The sequence below is a fragment of the Tachyglossus aculeatus genome, chromosome 7 (genome assembly GCF_015852505.1).
Source record: "Tachyglossus aculeatus isolate mTacAcu1 chromosome 7, mTacAcu1.pri, whole genome shotgun sequence".
NCBI lineage: Eukaryota > Metazoa > Chordata > Mammalia > Monotremata > Tachyglossidae > Tachyglossus > Tachyglossus aculeatus.
The window spans coordinates 6,787,301-6,812,731 of record NC_052072.1 but is presented as its reverse complement, the minus strand read 5'-3'; the positions used below and the strand labels follow the sequence as shown (position 1 = coordinate 6,812,731).

General features: G+C 47.4%; 1 protein-coding gene across 1 annotated transcript in view; it reads left to right on the top strand.

Moving 5' to 3' along the window:
- The window catches only part of MPP4 (membrane palmitoylated protein 4), a 72,059-nt gene that overhangs the window by 25,515 nt on the left and 21,113 nt on the right, over positions 1-25,431 (top strand). The window contains exons 7-14 of the mRNA XM_038749580.1: positions 623-708; positions 3,746-3,817; positions 5,221-5,417; positions 12,270-12,334; positions 13,656-13,673; positions 17,893-17,931; positions 22,745-22,765; positions 23,713-23,727. Of these exons, the coding sequence (XP_038605508.1) occupies positions 623-708; positions 3,746-3,817; positions 5,221-5,417; positions 12,270-12,334; positions 13,656-13,673; positions 17,893-17,931; positions 22,745-22,765; positions 23,713-23,727 (513 nt within the window). The remainder of the gene's footprint in view (positions 1-622; positions 709-3,745; positions 3,818-5,220; positions 5,418-12,269; positions 12,335-13,655; positions 13,674-17,892; positions 17,932-22,744; positions 22,766-23,712; positions 23,728-25,431) is intronic.

The window sequence follows — 25,431 nt, the reverse complement described above, 5'->3', positions numbered from 1 at the left end:
TCATCATCATCAATTGTATTTATTGAGCGCTTACTATGTGCAGAGCACTGTACTAAGCGCTTGGGAAGTACAAATTGGCAACACATAGAGACAGCCCCTGCCCAACAGTGTGGTCACAGCCTAAAAGGGGGAGACAGAGAACAAAACCAAACATACCAACAAAATAAAATAAATAGGATAGATATGTACAAGTAAAATAAATAAATAAATAAATGGAGTAATAAATCTGTACGAACATATATCCATATATACAGGTGCTGTGGGGAAGGGAAGGAGGTAAGATGGGGGGGATGGAGAGGGGGACGAGGGGGAGAGGAAGGAAGGGGCTCAGTCTGGGAAGGCCTCCTGGAGGGGGTGAGCTCTCAGTAGGGCCTTGAAGGGAGGAAGAGAGCTAGCTTGGTGGATGGGCGGAGAGATTGGGGGCATTCCATCCCCTAAAATGGGGGTACAATCCCTGTTCTCCCTCCTACTTTACTGTGAGCCCCACATGGGACAAGGGTTGGGTCTGACTTGATTATTTTGTATATACCCCAGAGCTCAGTACATGGTTTAGTGCATAGTAAGCACTTAACAAGTACCATGATGATGAGGATGATGATGATGATGTCCCGTGTTTCCACAGGGTTGTTACACGCTGGAGATAAGCTGGTGGAAGTGAACGGAGTCTCAGTGGCAGGATTGGACCCAGAGCAAATCATCCCCATTCTGGTACCCTTCTACCTTGCCACTTCCGCGCTTAGAATAGTGCTTTGCACACAGTTAGTGCTTAATAAATGCTATCATTATTATTATTATTCCAGGAGGAGTGGGATCAATAAGGCCAGACTTCCCTGTGGCCCTTGGGGGCCCCTCTATTCTCTGCACATCACTCGGGTGGCAAGAAGGGGTGGGACAACTCTTTCACAACAGCAGCAGTCCACTTATAATAATAATGATGATGGCATTTGTGAAGCGCTTACTATGTGCGAAGCACTGTCCTAAGCGCTGAGGGGATACAAGGTTTTCAGGTTGTCCCACGTGGGGCTCCCAGTCTTAATCCCCATTTTACAGATGAGGTAACTGAGGCCCAGAGAAGTGAAGTGACTTGCCCAAGGTCACCCAGCGGACATGTGGCGGAGCCGGGATTAGAACCCGTGATGATGATGGTATTTGTTAAGTGCTTACTATGTGCAAAGCACTGTTCTAAGCACTGAGGGGACACAAGGTTTTCAGGTTGTCCCACATGGGGCTCCCAGTCTTAATCTCCATTTTCCAGATGAGGTCTGAGGCCCAGAGAAGTGAAGTGACTTGCCCAAGGTTGCACAGCGGACATGTGGTGGAGCCGGGATTAGAACCCATGATGATGATGATGATGATGGCATTTGTTAAGCGCTTACTGAGTGCAAAGCACTGTTCTAAGCGCTGAGGAGATACAAGGTTTTCAGGGTGTCCCACGTGGGGCTCCCAGTCTTAATCCCCATTTTACAGATGAGGTAACTGAAGCCCAGAGAAGTTATGTGACTTGCCCAAGGTCACACAGCGGACTTGTGGCAGAGCCGGGATTAGAACCCATGATGATGATGATGATGATGATGGTATTTGTTAAGCGCTTACTATGTGCAAAGCACTGTTCTAAGCGCTGAGGGGATACAAGGTTTTCAGGTTGTCCCAGGTAGGGCTCCCAGTCTTAATCCCCATTTTACAGATGAGGTAACTGAGGCCCAGAGAAGTTAAGTGACTTGCCCAAGGTCACACAGCAGACATGTGGCGGAGCCGGGATTAGAATCCATGATGATGATGATGATGATGATGGTGGTATTTGTTAAGCGCTTACTAAGTGCAAAGCACTGTTCTAAGCTCTGGGGAGGATGCAAGGTTTTCAGGTTGTCCCACGTGGGGCTCCCAGTCTTAATCTCCCTTTTCCAGATGAGGTAACTGAGGCCCAGAGAAGTGAAGTGACTTGCCCAAGGTCACACAGCGGACATGTGGCGGAGCCAGGATTAGAACCCATGACCTCTGGCTCCCAAGCCTGGGCTCTTTCCACTGAGCCACGCTGCTTCTAGTGCCCTGAGGTCATTCATGTGGTCTAGTGGAGAGTGGTGGAGCCCTGCCCAGACCAGGCCTAGTAGATTCCCCTCCCTCCCTTGAGAAGCAGCGTGGCTCAGTGGAAAGAGCCCGGGCTTGGGAGTCAAAGGTCGTGGGTTCTAATCCTGGCTCCGCCACTTGTCTGCTGGGTGACGTTGGGCAGGTCAATTCACTTCTCTGTGCTTCTGTTCCCTCATCTGTAAAGTGGGGATCATCATCATCATCATCAGTCGTATTTATTGGAGCGCTTACTGTATGAGCCCCACGTGGGACAACACGATGACCTTGTATCTACCCCAGTGCTTAGAACAGTGCTTGGCACATAGTAAGCGCTTAACAAACAAATACCATCCCTTCCTGGCGATCTGAGCAGGGAGTGACGGTCCCCTTCCGCGGGGTGATGAATGACCACAAGCCAGTGACTCATTCTGTGGGTTTGGCCCATGGGGGACCTCTCTTCACTGGAAGCTCTTTATTAGCATTCGCTAATTCTGCCGTACTGTACCTCCGCTTGCCTGCTGTGTGACCTTAGACAAGTCATTTCACTTCTTTGGGCCTCGGTGCTCTCATCTGTAAAATGGGGATTAAGACTGCGAGCCCTCTGTCAGACAGGGCCTGTGTCCAACCCGATTAGCTCATATCGACCCCAGCACTTAGAACAGTGCCTGGCACATAGTAAATGCGTAACAAATTCATTCATTCAATCGTATTTTTTGAGCATTTACTGTGTGCAGAGCACTGTACTAAGCGCTTGGGAAGTATAAGTCGGCAACATCTAGAGACGGTCCCTTCCCAACAACGGGCTCACAGTCTAGACGCGGGAGACAGACAACAAAACAAAACATGGAGACAGGTGTCAAAACCATCAGAATAAATAGAATTATAGCTATAATAATACAAATGCTACACAATGCTTAGTACAGTGCTGTGTACACAGTAAGTGCTCACTAAATACCACTGATTGATTGATACTGCTGGCCTTGACTTTTGGAGGCCAGTGGCCCTGGGATGTTATTCATTCAATCATATTTATTGAGCACTTGCTGTGTACAGAGCACTGCGCTAAGCGCTGGGGAGAGTACAATACAACAATAAACAGACACATTCCCTGCCCACAACGAGCTTACTGCTTGATCACTCATCTACCCAGCGTGGCTCAGTGGAAAGAGCCCGGGCTTTGGAGTCAGAGGTCATGGGTTCAAATCCCGGCTCCGCCAATCATCAGCTGTGTGACTTTGGGCAAGTCACTCAACTTCTCTGTGCCTCAGTTACCTCATCTGTAAAATGGGGATGAAGACTGTGAGCCCCCCATGGGACAACCTGATCACCTTGTAACCTCCCCAGCGCTTAGAACAGTGCTCGGCACATAGTAAGTGTAGAGAAGCAGCGTGGCTCAGTGGAAAGAGCCCGGGCTTGGGAGCCAGAGGTCATGGGTTCTAATCCCGACTCCGCCAATGGTCAGCTGTGTGACTTTGCCCAAAGTCACTTAACTTCTCTGGGACTCAGTGACCTCATCTGTAAAATGGGGATTAAGACTCTAAGCCCCACTAGAGACAACCTGATCGCCTTGTATCCCCCCTAGTGCTTAGAACAGTGCTTTGCACATAGTAAGTGCGTAATAAATGCCATCATTATTATTATTACCCATCTAACCCCATTTTTTTCCGTTGGAATGGACCAGGCTTTGTCACGGGGCGCCGTTGTGTTCAAAATGGTTCCGGTTTCCGACCGTCCCGTAAATGACCAGACACCGGTAAGATGGGACCGTCTGAGGCCCAGACGTTTCTCCTTCAGGTTTCCACCTGCCGGGGACACCCTCCGTTGGCCTGTCCAGCTGGGCCGCGAGCGGGTGCCCATCAGCCTGCCACCCACCCACCCTCCTCTTCCTCCCCAGGTGGTAGAGTCAAGTCAGGGTGACACAAAAGGGAGTGGGAGAAGGGGAAAGGGGGGCTTAATCAGGAAAGGCCTCTTAGAGGACACCTGGAGACGGTCAGTCCCAATCATCATCATCATCAATCGTATTTATTGAGCGCTTGCGGTGTGCAGAGCACTGTAGTAAGCGCTTGGGAAGTATAAGTTGGCAACGTATAGAGACAGTCCCTACCCAACAGTGGGCTCACAGTCTAGAAGAGATGGGAAAGGAGGAGGAAAGGAGGAGGGAAGGAGATGGGAAAGGAGGAGGGAAGGAGATGGGAAAGGAGGAGGGAAAGGAGGAAGGAAGGAGAAAGGAAAGGAGGAGGGAAGGAGATGGGGAAGGAGGGAAGGAGATGGGGAAGGAGGAGGAAAGGAGATGGGAAAGGAGGAAGGAAGGAGATGGGGAAGGAAGAGGGAAGGAGAAGGGAAAGGAGGAAGGAAGGAGAAAGGAAAGGAGGAGGGAAGGAGATGGGGAAGGAGGGAAGGAGAGGGGAAGGAGGAGGAAAGGAGATGGGGAAGGAGATGGGGAGGGAAGGAGATGGGAAAGGAGGAAGGAAGGATAAAGTAAAGCGAGCAGGAGTCCGGAGCGGCCCGTCCCCTCACGCACGTCCCAATGGACGGGACAGTGCATTGCTGATGAGACCGTCTCTATATGTTGCCAACTTGTGCTTCCCAAGCGCTTAGTACAGTGCTCTGCACACAGTAAGCGCTCAATAAATATGATTGAATGAATGAATGAATGATGAACGGGGGACATTCAGTTCCATTGGCAGAGGGAAGGGAGGGAAGGAGGGAGGAAGAAAAGCAGAGTGGCTCGGTGGAAAGAGCCCAGGCTTGGGAGACAGAGATCATGGGTTCTAATCCCGGCTCTGCCACTTGTCAGCTGTGTGACTTTGGGCAAATCACTTCACTTCTCTATGCCTCAGTTACCTCATCTGTAAAATGGGGATGAAGACTGTGAGCCTGCCGTGGGATAACTTGATTACCTTGCGTCCTCCCCAGAGCTTAGAACAGTGCTTGGCACATAGTAAGCGCTTAACAAATACCATCATTATTGTTATTAAGAGAGGGAAGGAAGTCTGGAAGCCATTTAGATTACATAGTAAGAGACCGGTCCCATGGATCACTGTCCCATTCTCATTTGGAAACCCCCCCACCCACCGTCTGCCCCAGTGCCCCTGATCCTGACCCCCTCGAGTGAGGCTTCTCCTAAGCAGAGGTGGGGTCCTCCTCCCTGTCCAGCTGTACGTGCGGGCCATGATGGACTACCAGCCCCAGTGGGACCCGGCCATCCCCTGCGCGGACGCCGGCCTGCCCTTCCGCCGGGGCGACATCCTGCAGATCGTGGACCAAAACGATACCCACTGGTGGCAGGCGAGGAAGGCCTCAGACCAGGGCACCTGTGCCGGCCTCGTTCCTTCAAGTTACCTTCTGACGAGGTGAGAGAGACCACCCCCCTCCAACCTTTTCCCTCCATCCTCTCCCATCATCACCCCCCGGGTTACGGTCACTCTGAACTCAATCAATCAATCAATCAATCACTCGTATTTATTGAGCGCTTACTGCGTGCAGAGCACTGGACTAAGCACTTGGGAAGTACAAATTGGCAACATCTAGAGACAGTCCCCACCCAACAGTGGGCTCACAGTCTAAAAGGGGGAGGCAGAGAACAAAACCAAACATACTAACAAAATAAAATAAATAGAATAGATATGCACAAGTAAAATAAATAAATACAATCCTCTGCAGCTCCTCCTCTGGGCATCCAGAGGCCCCAGGGCTTGGATGGCTACTAGTCCTCTAGGCCAGGCCGGTAGCTAGGTGACTGATCGATTGGTCAATAATAATAATAGTGGTATTTGTTAAGCACTTACTAAGAGCCAGGCACTGAGTACACTGGGTACACTGGGTACTTAGTAATAATAATAATAATGATGGCATTTATTAAGTGCTTACTATGTGCAAAGCACTGTTCTAAGCGCTGGGGAGGTTACAAGGTGATCAGGTTGCCCCACAGGAGGCTCACAGTCTTCATCCCCATTTTTACAGATGAGGGAACTGAGTTGCCCAAAGTCACACAGCCGACAATTGGCAGAGCTGGGATTTGAACCCACGACCTCTGACTCCAAAGCCCAGGCTCCTTCCACTGAGCCACGTTGCTTCTCTAAGCCCTGGGGTGGGTGCAAACAAATCGGACTGGACACAGTCCCTATCCCACATGAGATAATAATGATGGCATTTATTAAGCCATCGTTCCCTCATCCCCCTCTCCATCCCCCCCATCTTACCTCCTTCCCTTCCCCACAGCACCTGTATATATGTATATATGTTTGTACATATTTATTACTCTATTTATTTATTTATTTATTTTACTTGTACATATCTATTCTATTTATTTTATTTTGTTAGTATGTTTAGTTTTGTTCTCTGTCTCCCCCTTGTAGACTGTGAGCCCACTGTTGGGTAGGGACTGTCTCTATATGTTGCCAATTTATACTTCCCAAGCGCTTAGTACAGTGCTCTGCACATAGTAAGCGCTCAATAAATACGATTGATGATGATTAAGCGCTTACTATGTGCAAAGCACGGTTCTAAGCGCTGGGGAGGCTACAAGGTGATCGGGCTGTCCCACGGGGGGCTCACAGTCTTCATCCCCATTTTATAAATGAGGTAACTGAGGCCCAGAGAAGTTAAGTGATTTGCCCGAAGTCACACGGCTGTCAATCGGCAGAGCTGGGATTTGAGCCCGTGAACTCTGATTCCAAAGCCCGGGCTCTTTCCACTGAGCCACGCCACTTCTCCTAGACAGCAGACAAATGGCAGAGGCAGGATTAGAACCCAGGTCCTTCTGATGATGCTAATAGATGAGACAACCTCTGGAAGGGCAGGGAAAAGAGGAATAGGGAGAGGGTCAAGGACGGACTTCCTGCAGGGTTAATAATAGCACGGCTTTAGCAGTTTACACTAGGCCTAAACCCTTTTATCCTTTCATCCAACTCACCCTGGGTTAATCCTCTACCACCACAGGGCAAATCACCATGGCCTAATGGTTCGAGCATGACCCTGCGAGTCAGAAGGAACTCCACCACTTGTCTGCTGGGTGAACTTGGGCAAGTCACTTCACTTCTCTGTGCCTCAGTTCCCTCATCTGTAAAATGGGGATGAAGACCGGGAGCCCCACGTGGGACAACCTGATTAGCTTGCATCTACCCTAGCGCTTAGAACGGTGCTTAGCACATGGTGAGCGCTTAACAAATACCATCATCATTAGAAGCAGCGTGGCTTGGTGGAAAGAGCCCAGGCTCTGGAGTCAGAGGTCAGGGGTTCGAATCCCGGCTCCACCACAAGTCTGCTGTGTGACCTTGGGCAAGTCACTTAACTTCTCTGAGCCTCAGTTCCCTCATCTGTAAAAATGGGGATTAAGACTGGGAGCCCCACGTGGGACAACGTAATCACATTGTATCCCCCCCAGGGCTTAGAACAGTGCTTTGCACATAGTAAGCGCTTAACAAATGCCATCATTATCATTATTATTATTATTATTCTCTGGGCACCAGTTATCTCAACCATAAAATGGGGATGAAGATTGTGAGCCCCCACAAGGGACGGCGGCTGTGTCCAACCTGATTAGCCTGTATCCATCCAAACACTGAGTACAGTGCCTGCCACGTATCATCATCATCAATCGTATTTATTGAGCACTTACTATGTGCAGAGCACTGTACTAAGCGCTTGGGAAGTACAAATTGGCAACATATAGAGACAGTCCCTACCCAACAGTGGGCTCACAGTCTAAAAGGGGGAGACAGAGAACAAAACCAAACATACTAACAAAATAAAATAAATAGAATAGATATGGACAAATAAATTAAATAGTAAATTAAATAGTGAGCGCTACGTAGTAAGCGCTCAACAAATACCCTAAAAAAGCGACACCCCCCAACTACCAAGAGCTAGCCGCAGAGGATGAGGACTCTGGGAAGTGGCTTGGCTGGCTGGGTGGACGGACTCCCGCCTTGGGGAGGGTTCTTGCCTCCTCTCTTCTTCCCTCCCTGACCATCATCTTCAACCGTTTACTCTCCAGTGACTCCAACCCCGCTGATTTTAAACACGTCCACATCTCCCTTATCTGAAAAACCCCTCCCTTGATCCCACGACTCCCTCCAGTTAACCCCCCACCTCCCTCCTACCTTTCCTCTACCATTAGAGAAGCAGCGTGGCTCAGTGGAAAGAGCCCGGGCTTTGGAGTCAGAGGTCATGGGTTCAAATCCCGGCTCCGCCACTTGTCAGCTGTGTGACTGTGGGCAAGTCACTTCACTTCTCTAGGCCTCAGTTCCCTCGTCTGCCAAATGGGGATGAAGATTGTGAGCCCCACGGGGGACAACATGATCACCTTGTATCCTCCCCAGCGCTTAGAACACTGCTTTGCACACAATAAGCGCTTAACAAATGCCACCATTATTATTATTATTCCTCTCCCAAATTCTCAAGCAAATTGTTTACATCCGCTGCCTCCACTTCATTTCCTCCAATTCTCTCTTTGACCCCTTTCATTCTGACTTCTGCCCCCTTCACTCCCCTGAAACTGTCTTCTCAAAATGCCCTTCTTCATGCCAAATCCAATGGCCTCTATGCCAACCTAATCCTCCTCGATCACTCAGCTGCCTTCGACACTGTGGACCTCCCCCTTCTCCTGGAAACATTATCCAGCCTCGGTTTCACCATCCTCTCCTGCTTCTCCTCTTGTCCCTTTGACCGTTCCTTCCTAATCACTTTCTCTGGCTCCTCCTCTGCCTCCCACCCTCTAACTGCCCAGGCTGAGTTCTGGGCTCCCCTTCTAGTCTCCATCTACAACTCTTTTGGAGAACTCATTCATCCCACGCTCCAACTACCATCTTGGTGCAGATATAATAATAATAATAATGATGATGGTATTTGTTAAGCGCTTACTCTGTGCCAAGCACGGTTCTAAGCGCTGAGGGAGATACAAGATACAAGGTACAAGGATACAAGATATCTCCCAAATCACCCATTTCTTCCTGCTTCCAGGACATCTCTACTTGGGTGGCCCACTGACATTTCAAACTTAACACGTTCAAAACAGAGCTCCTCATCTTCCTGCCCAAACCTCCTCCTCCCTCTGACTTTGGCACGTCTGGTGCGACAGCGAGGATGGTGGCTTATATCATCATCATCATCAATCGTATTTATTGAGCACTTACTGTGTGCCGAGCACTGTACTAAGCGCTTGGGAAGTACAAGTTGGCAACATATAGAGACAGTCCCTACCCAACAGTGGGCTCACGGGCTAAAAGGGGGAGACAGAGAACAAAACCAAACATACTAACAAAATAAAATAAATAGAACAGATATGTACAAGTAAAATAAATAAATAAATAAATAAATAAATAAATAAATAAATAGAGTAACAAATATGTACAAACATATATACATATATACAGGTGCTGTGGGGATGGAGGGGGGACATAGATTGAAAGCCCCTTGAAGGACGGGATCATACCTAATTACCACTTGTATACTTTTATCCAGCGCTTAATACTGCACATGGAAAGCGCTTAATAAATACTATCACTACTACCGTTATACTTTGCTCTGCTTCCCGGATCATTTTTCTAAAAACCGTTCAGAACACGTCTCCCTCAAAACCTCCAGTGAATTCCCATCCATCTTTTCACCAGACTGAAACGCCTCGTCATCAAGGAGGATTAAGATACTTAATCATCTCTTTCCTTCCTCTATAATCCTGTAACCCCAACCTACTCACTGCACCTCGATCTCATCTATTCATATCTATTCTATTGATTTTATCATATCTAGTCTATTGATTTTATCATATCTATTCTATTTATTTTATCATATCTATTCTATTGATTTTATCATATCTATTCTATATATTTTATCATATCTATTCTATTTATTTTATCATACCTATTCTATTTTTTTTATCATATCTATTCTATTTATTTTATTTTGTTAGCATGTTTGGTTTTGTTCTCTTTCTCCCCCTTTTAGACTGTGAGCCCACTGTTGGGTAGGGACCGTCTCTATATGTTGCCAACTTGGACTTCCCAAGCGCTTAGTACAGTAAGCGCTCAATAAATACGATTGATTGATTGATTGATCTACCTGAATAAAGCCCACCTGTCCCCATCCTCCCTCTAGCCTGACATTTCCTTCCCCTTCAGATTTAACAGACCACCACTCTCCCCACCTTCAAAGCCCTCCTAAAATCACTTCCCTGACTAAACCCTCATTTCCTCACCAATTCCTCCCCCCTTATGCATTGCCACACATTTGGGTCTGTATCCCTAAATCAATCGATTAATCAATCAATTATTGATTGATTATCAATTCAATATTGTATTTATTGAGCATTTACTGTGTGCAGAGCACGATACTAAGCGCGAGGACCTCCTGAGCGCAGAGCACTGTTCGGGCTGCTGGGGAGCATTCAGGAATAGTAACGGGCATAGCCACTGCCCTCGAGGAGCTTACCTTAGAGAAGGAGCGTGGCTCAATGGAAAGAGCACGGGCTTGGGAGTCAGAGGTCATGGGTTCAAATCCCGGCTCCACCGCTTGTCAGCTGTGTGACTTTGGGCAAGTCACTTCACTTCTCTGGGCCTCAGTTCCCTCATCTGTAAAATGGGGATTAAGACTGTATGCCCCCCGTGGGACAACCTGATCACCTTGTATGTTCCCCAGCGCTTAGAACGGTGCTTTACACATAGTAAGCGCTTAACAAATACCAGAATTATTATTATTATAACAGAGTTGGTAGACACATTCCCTGCCCACTGTGAGCTTACAGCCTAGAGGACTTTGATTCTCTTCAATCAATCAGTGCTATTTATTGAGGGCTTACCGGGTGCCGACCCTTTAGTACACTCCAGCCCCTCAGGACTAGCGTGGCTTAGTGGAAAGAGCCCGGGCTTGGGAGTCAGAGGTCGTGGGTTCTAATCCCAGCTCCGCCACTTGTCTGCTGTGTGGCTATGGGCAAGTCACTTAATAATAATAATAATAATAATGGCATTTGTTAAGTGCTTACTATGTGCAAAGCACTGTTCTAAGCTCTGTGGGAGGATACAGTTTGATCGAGTTGTCCCACGTGGGGATCACAGTCTTAATCCCCATTTTACAGATGAGGTAACTGAGGCTCAGAGAAGTTAAGTGACTTGCCCAAGGTCACGCAGCAAACACGGTGTGGAGCTGGGATTCGAACCCATGACCTCTGACTCCAAAGCCCGGGCTCTTTCCACTGAGCCATGCTGCTTCTCTTCTCTGGGCCTTGGTTCCCTCATCTGTAAAATGGGGGTGAAGACTGTAAGCCCCGCATGGGACAAACTGAATACCTTGATTTACCCCAGGACTTAGAACGGTGCTTGCCAACTGTGCTTGCCAAGTTGTTGCCAACTTGTCCTTCCCAAGTGCTTCGTACAGTGCTCTGCACACAGTCAGCGCTCAATAAATACGATTGATGATGATGCTTGGCGCTTAACCAACACCATCATTATTATGATTACTTATTACACTCTGCCATTTTCCCTCTCCGTGATTCCTTTAAATGCCTGCCTCCCTCTCTAGACCGTGAGGTCCTCGTGGGCAGGAAAGTACAACTCTATTGTACTTTCAGACGTGCTTAGTAAATTTTTCTGCGCACAGTAATCGCTTATAATGATAAATAACGATGGCATTTATTAAGCGCTTACTATGTACTAAGCGCTGGGGAGGTAACAAGGTGATCAGGTTGTCCCATGGGGGGCTCACAGTCTTCATCCCCATTTGACAGATGAGGGAACTGAGGCCCAGAGAAGTGAAGTGACTTGTCCAAAGTCACGCAGCTGACAATTGGTGGAGCCGGGATTTGAACCCCTGACCTCTGACTCCAAAGCCCGGGCTCTTTCCTCTGAGCCACGCTGCTTCTCCTTTACTGCTTAGTAAATGCCACTGATTGACTGATTGTCCCCACCACTAGCATCATGAGGCAGGGGTGAAATAGCGGAACAGTCAGGTGCCCCCTGCCCAAATCCATCCTTTTCCAGAGGCCCATGCCCTCCCCTCAGGGCCCCAACCATGCCCCCTCTAGCCCGCCCCTCACTCTCACTCACCGTCTCATCTCCTTTTCAATCAATCAATCAATCAATCGTATTTATTGAGCGCTTACTGTGTGCAGAGCACTGTACTGAGCGCTTGGGAAGTACAAGTTGGCAACATATAGAGACAGTCCCTACCCAACAGTGGGCTCACAGTCTAACACGTTTCCTTCTGTGCAGGAAGAAGCAGGAGTTCTGGTCGTCTCCGTCCTTCCGGGCTCTACCCTACCACAAGTCAACACTATGTGAGTGTGTAAAAGCTTCCCTTAGCCCACATACAAATACACTATATGATAATATAATATTTGGATGAACTTTCATTCATTCAATCGTATTTATTGAGCGCTTACTGTGTGCAGAGCACTGGACTATGGGGTTGGGAAGTACAAGTTGGTTGGTGAAGAGGTGAGCACCACTTCACCATCAGTGGTGTCTTCTTTGAGTATATATAGTCAAAGTGAATGAATGAAAGTGCTTACTATGTGCCTTCTTTGAATATGTATATAGAAGTCACATATTCATTCATTCATTCAACGTAGTTATGGAGCGCTTACTGTGTGCAGAGCACTGTACTGTGCGGTTGGGAAGTCCAAGTTGGCAACATCTAGAGATGGTCCCTACCCAACAACGGGCTCGCAGTCTAGAAGGGGGAGACAGACAACAAAACAAAACATGTAGAGAGGTGTCAAGTCGTCGGAAAAAATAGAATTAAAGCTAAAAGCCCATCATTAACAAAATAAATAGAATAATAAATATGTACAAGTAAAATAGAGTGTATCAAAATAGATCTGTACAACCATATGCACAGGTGCTGTGGGGAGGGGAAGGAGGTAGGGCGGGAGGGATGGGGAGGAGGAGAGGAAAAAGGGGGCTCAGTCTGGGAAGGCCTCCTGGAGGAGGTGAGTTCTCAGTGGGGCATTTTTTAAATGACATTTATTAAGCACTTACTATGTGCAAAGCACTGTTCTAAGCACTGGGGGGGGGATACAAGGTGATCAGGTTGTCCCACATGGAACTCACAGTCTTAATCCCCATTTTACAGATGAGGTAACTGAGGCACAGAGAAGTTAAGTGACTTACCCAAAGTCACACAGCTGACAAGTGGCAGAGCTGGGATTAGAACCCGTGACCTCTGGCTCCCAAGCCCGGGCTCTTTCCTCTGAGCCACCCACCCCAGCGCTTAGTACAGTGCCGGGCACATAGTTAAGCACTTAACAAATATCATAATTATAATAATTATTATTATTAGTTAGTAGACTCCATTCCTGCCCTCAAGGAGCTTCCAATCTAGCAGGGGAGGCAGACAGTAGGTACCCATTTCTTCAATTCCTTTTAAAGAAATTTTGAACCCCCTTCTGTTCGGGGATCTTCATTGCCTCTCCCAAACCCTAAAACCCAGAAATGAAACTCAAGCGGTAATTCTTTAAATTTTCTTCCTCTTCTGGGAGAGTTGGTTTAACACAGCGGTTAATTTGCTTTGAAGCATGCCGGCCTTATTTCTCACACTCGTTTTATTGATTCTTCCTTTGCTGTTAATGTCCTGCTGTTGCGTCTGGCTGTGGGCAGTGAGCACCGTGGAAGAGGGTAAGTGGGGATAATAATAATAATAATAATAATAATAATAATAATGGCATTATTATTGGGGATGATTGGGACTGGACACAACGCCCCAAGGCTCCTGGAAATTCAAGGCTATTTTCTCAGTGAGGATGAGGAGAATCCTGCAGAGAGCCGCGGAAACAACCAATGAGAAAGGGAGAAGCAGTGTGGCCTAGTAATAATAATAATATTAATAATAATAATAGCCTAATAATAATAATGGTGGCATTTGTTAAGCACTTACTATGTGCTTTGTTAAGTGCTTATTACATGCCAAGCACTGTTCTAAGCTCTGGGGAGGCTACAAGCTGATCAGGTTGTCCCACGTGGGGCTCCCAGTCTTCATCCCCATTTGACAGACGTGGTAACTGAGGCCCAGAGAAGTGAAGTGACTTTTCCAGTGGCGGAGCCGGGATTTGAACCCATGACCACTGACTCCAAAGCCTGGGCTCTTTCCACTGAGCCATGCTGCTTCTCTAAAGAGGACATAAATTCTAAGCCCATCTCTGCCAGTCGCTTGCTGTGTGACCTTGGACAAGTCACTTGGGCCTGGCTTCTAATCCTGGATCCTGGGTTCTAATCCCGCCTCCGCCACTCCTCGGCTGTGTGACCTTGGGCAACTCGCTTCACTTCTCTGTGCCTCGGTTACCTCATCTGTAAAAGGGGATCGAGGCCGTGAGCCCCACATGGGACAGGGACTGGATCCGACCCAATTTGCTTGTATCCACCCCAGCACGTAGCATAGTGTCTGGCACATAGTAAGCACTTAACAAATACCGTAATTATTATTATTATTCACTTCCCCATACCTCGGTTTCCTCAACTGTAAAATGGGGATTAAATACCAGTTCTCCCTCCTACTTAGAGTGTGAGCCCCAGGAGGGACAGGGACTATGTCTGAATTAATTAACTGGTACCTAGAGAAGCGGCCTGGCTTAAGTGGAAAGAGCCTGGGCTTCGGAGTCAGAGGTCATGGGTTCTAATCCCGGCTCTGCCACTTATCAGCTGTGTGACTTTGGGCAAGTCACTTCATTTCTCTGGGCCTCAGTTCCCTCATCTGTAAAATGGGGATTAAGACTGGGAGCCCCACGTGGGACAACCTGTTTACCCTGTATCTACCCCAGTGCTTAGAACAGTGCTTGGCACGTAATAAGCACTTAACAAATGCTATTATTATTATTGTCAACCACCCCAGCACTTAAAACAGTGATTGACGCATAGTAAGGGCTTAAGAAATACTATAAAAAAAACACCAAAAAACTGCCCCGGGTGCCAGTCTCTACTAATGATGGTAGTGGTATTTGTTAATAATAATAATGGTGGCATTTGTTAAGCGCTTACTATGTGCAAAGCACTGTTCTAAGTGCTGGGGCGGGCTACAAGGTGATCATTTTGTCCCACTTGGGGCTCATAGTCTTAATCCCCATTTTATAGATGAGGTAACTGAGGCACAGAGAAGTTAAGTGGCTTGCCCAAGGTCACACAGCTGACAAGTAGCACTTGCTGTGTGCTGAGCACTGTAATAAGCGCTGGGATAGATACAAGATAATGGGGTGGGACACAGTCCTTATCCCACATTAGGCTCACAGTCTTAGGGAGTGGGAGGAAGGTGTGGAACCTCCATTTTGCAGGTGAGGAAACCAAGGCCCAGAGTAGTTAAGGGACTTGGCCAAGGTCACACAAGCCGGTAAGTGGAGGAGCCAGAATTGGAATGCAGATCAATCAATCAATCGTATTTATTGAGCGCTTACTGTGTGCGGAGCACTGGACTAAGCGCTTGGGAAGTCCAAGTTGGCAACATATAGAGACGGTCCCTACCCAACAGCGGGCTCACAGTCTAGAAGATGATTTGACTCTGAAGCCCATGCTCTTTCTACTAGAGAAGAGGAGAAGCAGTGTGGCTCAGTGGAAAGATCCCGGGCTTTGGAGTCAAAGGGCATGGGTTCGAATCCCGGCTCCGCCACATGTCTGCTGTGTCACCTTGGGCAAGGCACTTAACTTCTCTGAGCCTCAGTTCCCTCATCTGTCAAATGGGGATTAAGACTGTGAGCCCCACGTGGGACAGCTTGATCACCTTGTTTCCCCCCCCCAGCGCTTAGAACAGTGCTCTGTACATAGTAAGCGCTTAAAAAATGCCATTATTATTATTATTATTATTACTATTATTATTATTATTACTAGGCCCCGTGGCTTCTTCTCATCTGTAAAATGGGGGAGCTCTTGGTAACCATCTCATACCTCTTGACCAGATGGTGAGGTTGAATAAGATCACTTGCCTATGGAAAGTTGTAGCTGGAAAGACTGTTTACTGAGCATCCGCTATTTACTGAGCACCCACTGGATGCAATCAGAGAAGCAGCGTGGCTCAGTGGAAAGAGCCCGGGCTTTGGAGTCAAAGGGCATGGGTTCAAATCCCGGCTCCGCCAATTGTCAGCTGGGGGACTTTGGACGAGTCACTTCTCTTCTCTGGGCCTCAGTTCCCTCATCTGGAAAATGGGGATGAAGACTGTGAGCCCCACATGGGACAACCTGATTACCTTGTAACCTCCCCAGCACTTAGAACAGTGTTTTGCACATAGTAAGCGTTTAATAAATGCCATTATTATTATTATTATTATTATGTCTGCTGTGTCACCTTGGGCAAGACACTTAACTTCTCTGAGCCTCAGTTACCTCATCTGTCAAATGGGGATTAAGACTGTGAGCCCTACATGGGACAACCTGATCACCTTGTATCCCCCCAGCGTTTAGAACAGTGCTTTGCACATAGTAAGCGCTTAACAAATGCCATTATTATTATTATAATGAGCCAATTAAATCATCAATGGTATTCTTCTAGACTGTGAGCCCACTGTTGGGTAGGGACCATCTCTAGATGTTGCCAACTTGTACTTCCCAAGCGCTTACTACAGTGCTCTGCACACAGTAAGCGCTCAATAAATACGATTGAATGAATGAATGAATTCACTGAGCACTTACTGTGTGCAGAGCACTGTGCTAAGTGCTGGGGAGAGGCCAGTACAACACAGTTGGAAGACACATTCCCTGCTCACGAGGAACTTACAGTCTAGCGGGAGAGACAGACAAACCGGAATCTACAAATGTTGGGAGCAGTACGAAGAATAGGCCCCGATTCAGAACGTACTCAATACGCCGAGTTCAAACACCAGAATAAATCAGATTAGATAAAACCGACTGTTCATTCAATTGTATTTATTGAGCACTTACTGTGTGCAGAGCTCTGTACAAAGCGGTTGGGAGAGTACAATATAACAATAAACAGACACATTCCCTGCCCTCCACAAACTTACAGTCTAGACTGTGCAGCTGAGTACATTGTACTTCCCAAGCGCTTAGTCCAGTGCTCTGCACACAGTAAGCGCTCAATAAATAGGATTGATTGATTGATATAGAATGATGGTACTTGTTAAAAGTTACCCTTTTTTTCCTCTCCTCCTCCCGCCCTATCTCCTTCCCCTCCCCACAGCGCCTGTATAGATGTTTGTACAGATTTGTTACTCTATTTATTTGATTTGTCCATGTTTACTATTCTATTTATTTTGTTAATGATGTGCATTTAGCTTTAATTCTATTCATTCTGACGACTTGACACCTGTCCACATGTTTTGTTTTGTTGTCCATCTCCCCCTTCTAGACTGTGAGCCCACTGTTGGGTAGGGACCGTCTCTATATGTCGCCAACCTGTACTTCCCAAGCGCTTAGTCCAGTGCTCTGCACATAGTAAGCGCTCAATAAATATGATTGAATGAATGAATACCATGTGCCAAGCACCATATGCGTGCGGAGAATAGGTTTGAATGCGTCCAATCTCTAAGGGAGGCGGTTGGGTTGGGACTGTCTCTAAATGTTGCCAACTTGTACTTCCCAAGCCCTTAGTCCAGTGCTCTGCACACAGTAAGCGCTCAATAAATACGATTGAATGAATGAATGAATGAATACCATGTGCCAAGCACCATGGAGGATAGGTTTGAATGTGTACACGCTCCAAGGGAGGCGGTTGGGTTGGGACCATCTGGTGTGTTGGAACTTGACTGGGGAAGGCTTCGTGGAGGAGGAGGAGGAGAAGGGAAAGAAGGGGCGGAGGAGAAGGAGAAGGAAGAGGAGGAGGAGGAAGAAGAGGATGAAGGATTTGAGGGCTCGCAAATTCTAAGCTTTTTTTCCTCCTTTGGACTCTCCTTTCCAGACGATGACATGAAAATTGATGAAAATTGGGTGGAAGCAGGTAAAGCCCCAGACTTGTTTCTGGGGGGTACACCCTCCCCTTCCCACACCCTGGACTTCAAGGCTTTCCATCCCCTGGCCCCCTCCTCCCTCCCCTCCCTTCTGTCCTTCTCCAACGCAGCCCGCACCCTCCGCTCCTCTGCCACCGCTCACCTCCTCACAGGGCCTCGTTCTCGCCTGTCCCGCCATCGACCCCCGGCCCACGTCCTCCCCCTGGCCTGGAATGCCCTCCCTCCGCACATGCTCCAAGCTCGCTCTCTTCCTCCCTTCAAAGCCCTACTGAGAGCTCCCCTCCTCCAGGAGGCCTTCCCACACTGAGCCCCCCCTTTTCCTCTCCTCCTCCCCATCCCCCCTGCCTTACCTCCTTCCCCTCCCCACAGCTCCTGTATATATGTTTGTACAGATTTATTACTCTATTTATTTTACTTGTCCATATTTACTATTCTATTTATTTTGTTTATGATGTGCATCTAGCTGTAATTCTATTTGTTCTGACGACTTGACACCTGGCCACATGTTTTGTTTTGTGGTCTGTCTCCCCCTTCTAGACTGTGAACCCACTGTTGGGTAGGGACCGTCACAATATGTCGCCAACTTGTACTTCCCAAGCACTTGGTCCAGTGCTCTGCACACAGTAAGCGCTCAATAAATACGATTGAATGAATGAATGTTGGGACCGTCTCTATATGTTGCCAACTTGTACTTCCCAAGCGCTTAGTCCAGTGCTCTGCACACAGTAAGTGCTCAATAAATACGATTGAATGAATGAATGTTGGGTAGGGACCATCTCAATATGTCACCAACTTGTACTTCCCAAGCGCATAGTCCAGTGCTCTGCACACAGTAAGCGTTCAATAAATACGATGGAATGAATGAATGAATGAGGGATGCAGTGGGGATCGGGTGGGGTTGGGGGGAGTCATTGTGGCAAATTTTCTCCCCAGCTCCATTTCCAGGGCCCGTTTACTATGGGAAGAAATGGAAGGAGAGGCCCAGTGAGGGCTTGCTGGAGTGGCGACCCGCTTCTTCTAGCCCCATCTGGTCCCCTCCCTGCAGGTCTCCCCCGCTGCTGGTTCGTTCATTCATTCAATTCAGTTGTATTTATTCATTCAATCATATTTATTGAGCGCTTACTGTGTGCAGAGCACTGTACTAAGCACTTGGGAAGTCCAAGTTGGCAACATATAGAGACGTTCCTTACTCAACAGCGGGCTCATTTATTGAGCACTTACCGTATGCAGAAAATCACTAAGTGCTTGGGAGAGTAATAATTATAATTACAGTGTTGGTTGAGCGCTTACTATCAATCAATCAGTCGTATTTATTGAGCGCTTACTGCGTGCAGAGCACTGTACTAAGCACTTGGGAAGTACAAGTTGGCAACATATAGAGACAGTCCCTACCCAACAGTGGGCTCACTGTACTAAGCCCCGGGGTGAATACAAGCAAATCAGGTTGGACTCAGCCCCCGTCCCAAAATGGGGCTCACAGTCTCAATCCCCATTTTAAAGATGAGGTCACTGAGGCCCAGAGAAGTGAAGTGATTTGCCCAAGGTCCCACGGCAGACAAGCGGCAGAGCCGGGAGTCGAATCCACAACCTTCCCCAGTCAAGTCCCAACACACCAGATGGTCCCAATCCAACCGCCTCCCTTAGAGCGTGTACGCATTCAAACCTATCCTCCGCACGCATATGGTGCTTGGCACATGGTATTCATTCATTCATTCATTCAATCGTATTTATTGAGCGCTTACTGTGCCCAGAGTATTTATTCTGACGACTTGAAGCAGCGTGGCTCAGTGGAAAAGAGCCCGGGCTTTGGAATCAGAGGTCATGGGTTCAAATGCCGGCTCTGCGAATTGTCAGCTGTGTGACTTTGGGCCAGTCACTTCACTTCTCTGGGCCTCAGTTCCCTCATCTGTAAAATGGGGATTAAGACTGTGATGATGATGATGATGATGATGATGGCATTTATTAAGCGCTTACTATGTTTTGTTCTCTGTCTCCCCCTTTTAGACTGTGAGCCCACTGTTGGGTAGGGACTGTCTCTATATGTTGCCAATTTGGACTTCCCAAGCGCTTAGTACAGTGCTCTGCACATAGTAAGTGCTCAATAAATACGATTGATGATGATGATGATGATGATGGTGCAAAGCACTGTTCTAAGCGCTGGGGAGGTAACAAAGTGATCAGGTTGTCCCATGGCAGGCTCACTGTCTTAATCTCCATTTTACAGATGAGGTAACTGAGGCACAGAGAAGTTAAGCGACTTGCCCAAAGTCACCCAGCTGACAATTGGTGGAGCCGGGATTTGAACCCAGGACCTCTGACTCCAAAGCCCGGGCTCTTTCCACTGAGCCACGCTGACTGTGAGCTCCCTGTGGGACAACCTGATCACCTTGTAACCTTCCCAACGCTTAGAACAGTGCTTTGCACATAGTAAGCACTTAATAAATGCCATTATTATTATTATTATTATTATTGACACCTGTCCACGTGTTTTGTTTTGTTGTCTGTCTCCCCCTTCTAGACTGTGAGCCCGTTGTTGGGTAGGGACCGTCTCTAGATGTCGCCGACCTGTACTTCCCAAGAGCTCCCTGCCCACAGTGAGCTTCCAGTCTAGAGATGATTACAGTCCAAGGTAGTTGACAAGGCCCAGAAAGGGTTTGTGAGTTGGCGGTTCCAAGATCCTTTCAGTAGCAGAAGCAGAGAGAAGCAGTCAGTGGAGTCAGTGGTCATGGGTTCGAATCCCGGCTCTGCCATATGTCTGCTGTGTGACCTTGGGTAAGTCACTTAACTTCTCTGAGCCTCAGTTACCCCATCTGTAAAATGGGGATTAAGACTGTGAGCCCCCCGTGGGACAACCAGTACAGTGCTCTGCACATAGTAAGCGCTCAATAAATACGATTGATGATGATGATGATGATGATGACAACCTGATCACTTTGTATCTCCCCCAGCGCTTAGAACAGGGCTTTGCACATAGTAAGCACTAAATAAATGCCATCATTATTATTATTATTCTGAAACCCAGGCCTGGGCTCTGCCCACTCCGCCATGCACTTGGGAGAGTGCAACGTAACAATAAACAGACACATTCCCTTGCCCACAACGAGCTTACAGTTTAGAGCGCGACTGCAGGATTAGGGACAGTCCTTCTGCTGATGGGCATCTGTTTGGACGTAGCGACGGCAGAGACGGGACAAGTATTAATGCCCGGAATGTCTCCCCAGCGGGCTAGGACTGGGCATGGATTGGCCCGGGAAAAAGCACTTCTCCCCCAAGGATTCCCTTCCCACTCATTCATTCATTCATTCATTCATTCATTCATTCATTCATATTTATTCATTCATTCAATCGTATTTATTGAGCGCTTACTGTGTGCAGAGCACTGGACTAAGCGCTTGGGAAGTCCAGGTTGGCAACATCTAGAGCCGGTCCCTACCCAACAGCGGGCTCGCAGTCTAGAAGGGGGAGACAGACAACAAAACATATTAACAAAATAAAATAAATAGAATAAATATGGACAAATAAAATAAATCAATAAATCAATAGAGTAATAAATGCATGCAAACATATATACATATATACAGGTACATATATAGATATATACAGGTATTTATTGAGCGCTTACTGTGTGCAGAGCACTGGACTAAGCGCTTGGGAAGTCCAAGTTGGCAACATCTAGAGACGGTCCCTACCCAACAGTGGGCTCACAGTCTAGAAGGGGGAGGCAGAGAACAAAACAAAACATATTAACAAAATAAAATAAATAGAATAAATATGTACAAATAAAATAAATAAATAAATAAATAAATAGAGTAATAAATACATGCAAACATATATACATATATACAGGTACATATATACGTATATACAGGCATTTATTGAGCGCTTACTGTATGCAGAGCACTGGACTAAGTACTTGGGAAGTACAAGTTGGCAATATCTAGAGACGGTCCCTACCCAACAGCGGGCTCACAGTCTAGAAGGGGGAGACAGAGAACAAAACAAAACATATTAACAAAATAAAATAAATAGAATAAATATGTACAAATAGAGTAATAAATACATACAAGCACATATACATATACGCAGGTACATATATACAGGTATTTAATCATTCATTCATTCATTCATTCAATCGTATTTATTGAGCGCTTACTGTGTGCAGAGCACTGGACTAAGCGCTTGGGAAGTCCAAGTCGGCAACATATAGAGCCGGTCCCTACCCGACAGCTGGCTCACAGTCTAGAAGGGGGAGAATGCCAAAGCCTCCTCAACTAGGCCAATCCCTGATGTTGGAGTCCTGATTGAAAGGGTTCCCAAGGAAGGACACTAGAAGCGATTGAGCTTTCTGCTTTTCAATCAATCAACCGTATTTATTGAGTGCTTACTGTGTGCAGAGCACTGTACTAAGCGCTTGGGAAGTACAAGTTGGCAACATCTAGAGACGGTCCCTACCCAACAGCGGGCTCACAGTCTAGAAGGCTCACAGTGGGAAACAGCATGGTGGAGAGGGTAGAGCTTGGGTCTGGGAGTAAGAAGGTATTTTACTTGTACATCTTTATTCCATTTATTTTATTTTGTTAATATGTGTTGTTTTGTTGTCTGTCTCCCCCTTTTAGACTGTGAGCCCACTGTTGGGTAGGGACCGTCTCTATATGTTGCCAACTTGTACTTCCCAAGCGCTTAGTACAGTGCTCTGCACACAGTAAGCGCTCAATAAATACAATTGATGATGATGATGATGATGAATAATAACCGTGAAATGAGAGCTATCTTTTTTTTCCCCTTCCCATGGAAAAATGAAAGATGAAGAACTATTTGAATCTGGTAAGCAAAAATCAATCCCTCAATAGTACCGATGGAGCGCTTACTGGGTGCAGAGCACTGTACTAAGCGCTTGGGAGGCTACAACAGAGTGGATAGACGTGTTCTCTGCCCACAAGGAGCTTACATTCAGAGTTCTCTGAGCGCTCCTCCTTAGGAAGGGTCTCTGAGTGCTGAGCAGCGGGTTTCCATCCAACAAAACGCGACCGGTCGGGAAAGCAATTTCCCATTTTCTTCGGACCTGCCGCTTTTTTTTTTAATGATGGCATTTATTAAGCGCTTACTATGTGCAAAGCCCTGTTCTAAGTGCTGGGGGATACAAGGTGATCAGGTTGTCCCACAGGGGGGCTCACAGTCTTAATCCCCATTTTACAGATGAGGGAACTGAGGCCCAGAGAAGTGAAGTGACTTGCCCAAAGTCACACAGCTGACAAGTGGCGAAGCCTGGACTTGAACCCATGACCTCTGACTCCAAAGCCCGTGTTCTTTCCACTGAGCCACGCTGCTTCTCTGCGAGTGATCATCTGTTAGATAATAATAATAATGGCATTTATTAAGCGCTTACTATGTGCAAAGCACTGTTCTAAGCAAGGGGGAGGTTACAAGGTGATCAGCATGTCCCACAGAGGGCAGGCAGTCTTAATCCCCATTTTCCAGATGAGGGGACTGAGGCCCACAGAAGTGAAGTGACTTGCCCAAAGTCACACAGCTGGCAAGTGGAGGAGCCGGGATTCGAACCCATGACCTCTGACTCCAAAGCCCGGGCTCTTTCCACTGAGCCACGCTGCTTCTTTGCGAGTGATCATCCGTTAGATATGGAGAGGGAAGGCGTTTGATATGAATTGGGAAATTCAGATATGAAGAGGGAATCCGATGGACTGGGCCTTCGAAGCCTGAACTTCCTTTGTCCTTCTCTCCATGGCTGGCGATGCTTCCACCCAAATACCCAGAGGAGCTTAAAGAAGGTAAGTTTTCTCTTACCCCTTGTCTGCTGTGTGACTTTGGGCAAGTCACTTCACTTCTCTGGGCCTCCGTTCCCTCATCTGTAAAATGGGGATTAGGGCAGTGAGCCCCACGTGGGACGGGGACCGTGTCTAACCTGATTTTGTACTTCCCAAGCGCTTAGTACAGTGCTCTGCACATAGTAAGCGTTCAATAAATACGATTGATGATGATTAGACTGTGAGCCCACTGTTGGGTAGGGACTGTCTCTATATGTTGCCAACTTGGACTTCCCAAGCGCTTAGTACAGCGCTCTGCACACAGTAAGCGCTCAATTAATACGATTGATTGGTTGATTCTCTGGGCCTCAGTTCCCTCATCTGTAAAATGGGGATGAAGACTGTGAGCCCCGCTGGGGGACAACCAGATCACTTTGTAACCTCTCCAGCGTTTAGAACAGTGCTTTGCACATAGTAAGTGCTTAATAAATGCCATTATTGTTGTTGTTATTATTATTATTATTATTATTATTATTATTAATCATTACCTCTCCAAAACTCAGAGCCTTAGGCCCCAAAACTCAGACCCCACTCAGGCCCTGCAGTTTTTCCACCTCCAATTACTTATTCTGATTGTTCTTTGTGGTCTCGATTTCTATGTCAGTTTCCCTTATCAGAGCGTAACCTCCTTGCAGGCAAAGGTGGTGTCTGGTGCTTCTGTTATGAGAGGCAGTGTGGCTTACTGCATAATAATAATAACAATAATAATAATAATGATAATAACAATAATAATAATAATAATGGTATTTGTTAAGCGCTTACTATGTGCAAAGCACTGTTCTTAGCGCTGGGGTAGATACAAGGTACTCAGGTTGTCCCACGGGGGGCTCACAGTTTTCATCCCCATTTTCCAGATGAGGGAACTGAGGCCCAGAGAAGTGAAGTGCCTTGCCCAAAGTCACATAGTTGGCAAGTGGCGGAGCCGGGATTTGAACCCATGACCTCTGACTCCAAAGCCCGGGCTTTTTCCACCAAGCCACATTAAGCGCTTACTATGTGCAAAGCACTGTTCTAAGCGCTGGGGAGGTTACAAGGTGATCAGGTTGTCCCACAGGAGGCTCGCAGTCCTAATCCCCATTTTCCAGATGAGGTAACTGAGGCCCAGAGAAGTGAAGTGACTTGCCCAAAGTCACATAGTTGGCAAGTGGCGGAGCCGGGATTTGAACCCATGACCTCTGACTCCAAAGCCCGGGCTTTTTCCACCGAGCCACATTAAGCGCTTACTATGTGCAAAGCACTGTTCTAAGCGCTGGGGAGGTTACAAGGTGATCAGGTTGTCCCACAGGAGGCTCGCAGTCCTAATCCCCATTTTCCAGATGAGGTAACTGAGGCCCGGAGAAGTGAAGTGACTTGCCCAGAGTCACACGGCTGACAATTGGCTGAGCCGGGATTTGAACCCCCGACCTCTGACTCCAAAGCCCCGAGCCTCGGAGTCAGACGGACCTGGGTTCTAATCCCGGCTCCACCACGTGTCTGCTGTGTGACCTTAAGCCGGTCACTTCACTTCTCTGGGTCCCACGTGTTAAAGGGACTGTGTCCAATCTGATTAACTTGTATCTACCCCAGCGCTTAAAACAGCGCTTGGCATTCATTCATTCAATGGTATTTATTAAGCGCTTACTGTGTGCAGAGCACTGGACTAAGCGCTTGGGAAGTCCAAGTTGGCAA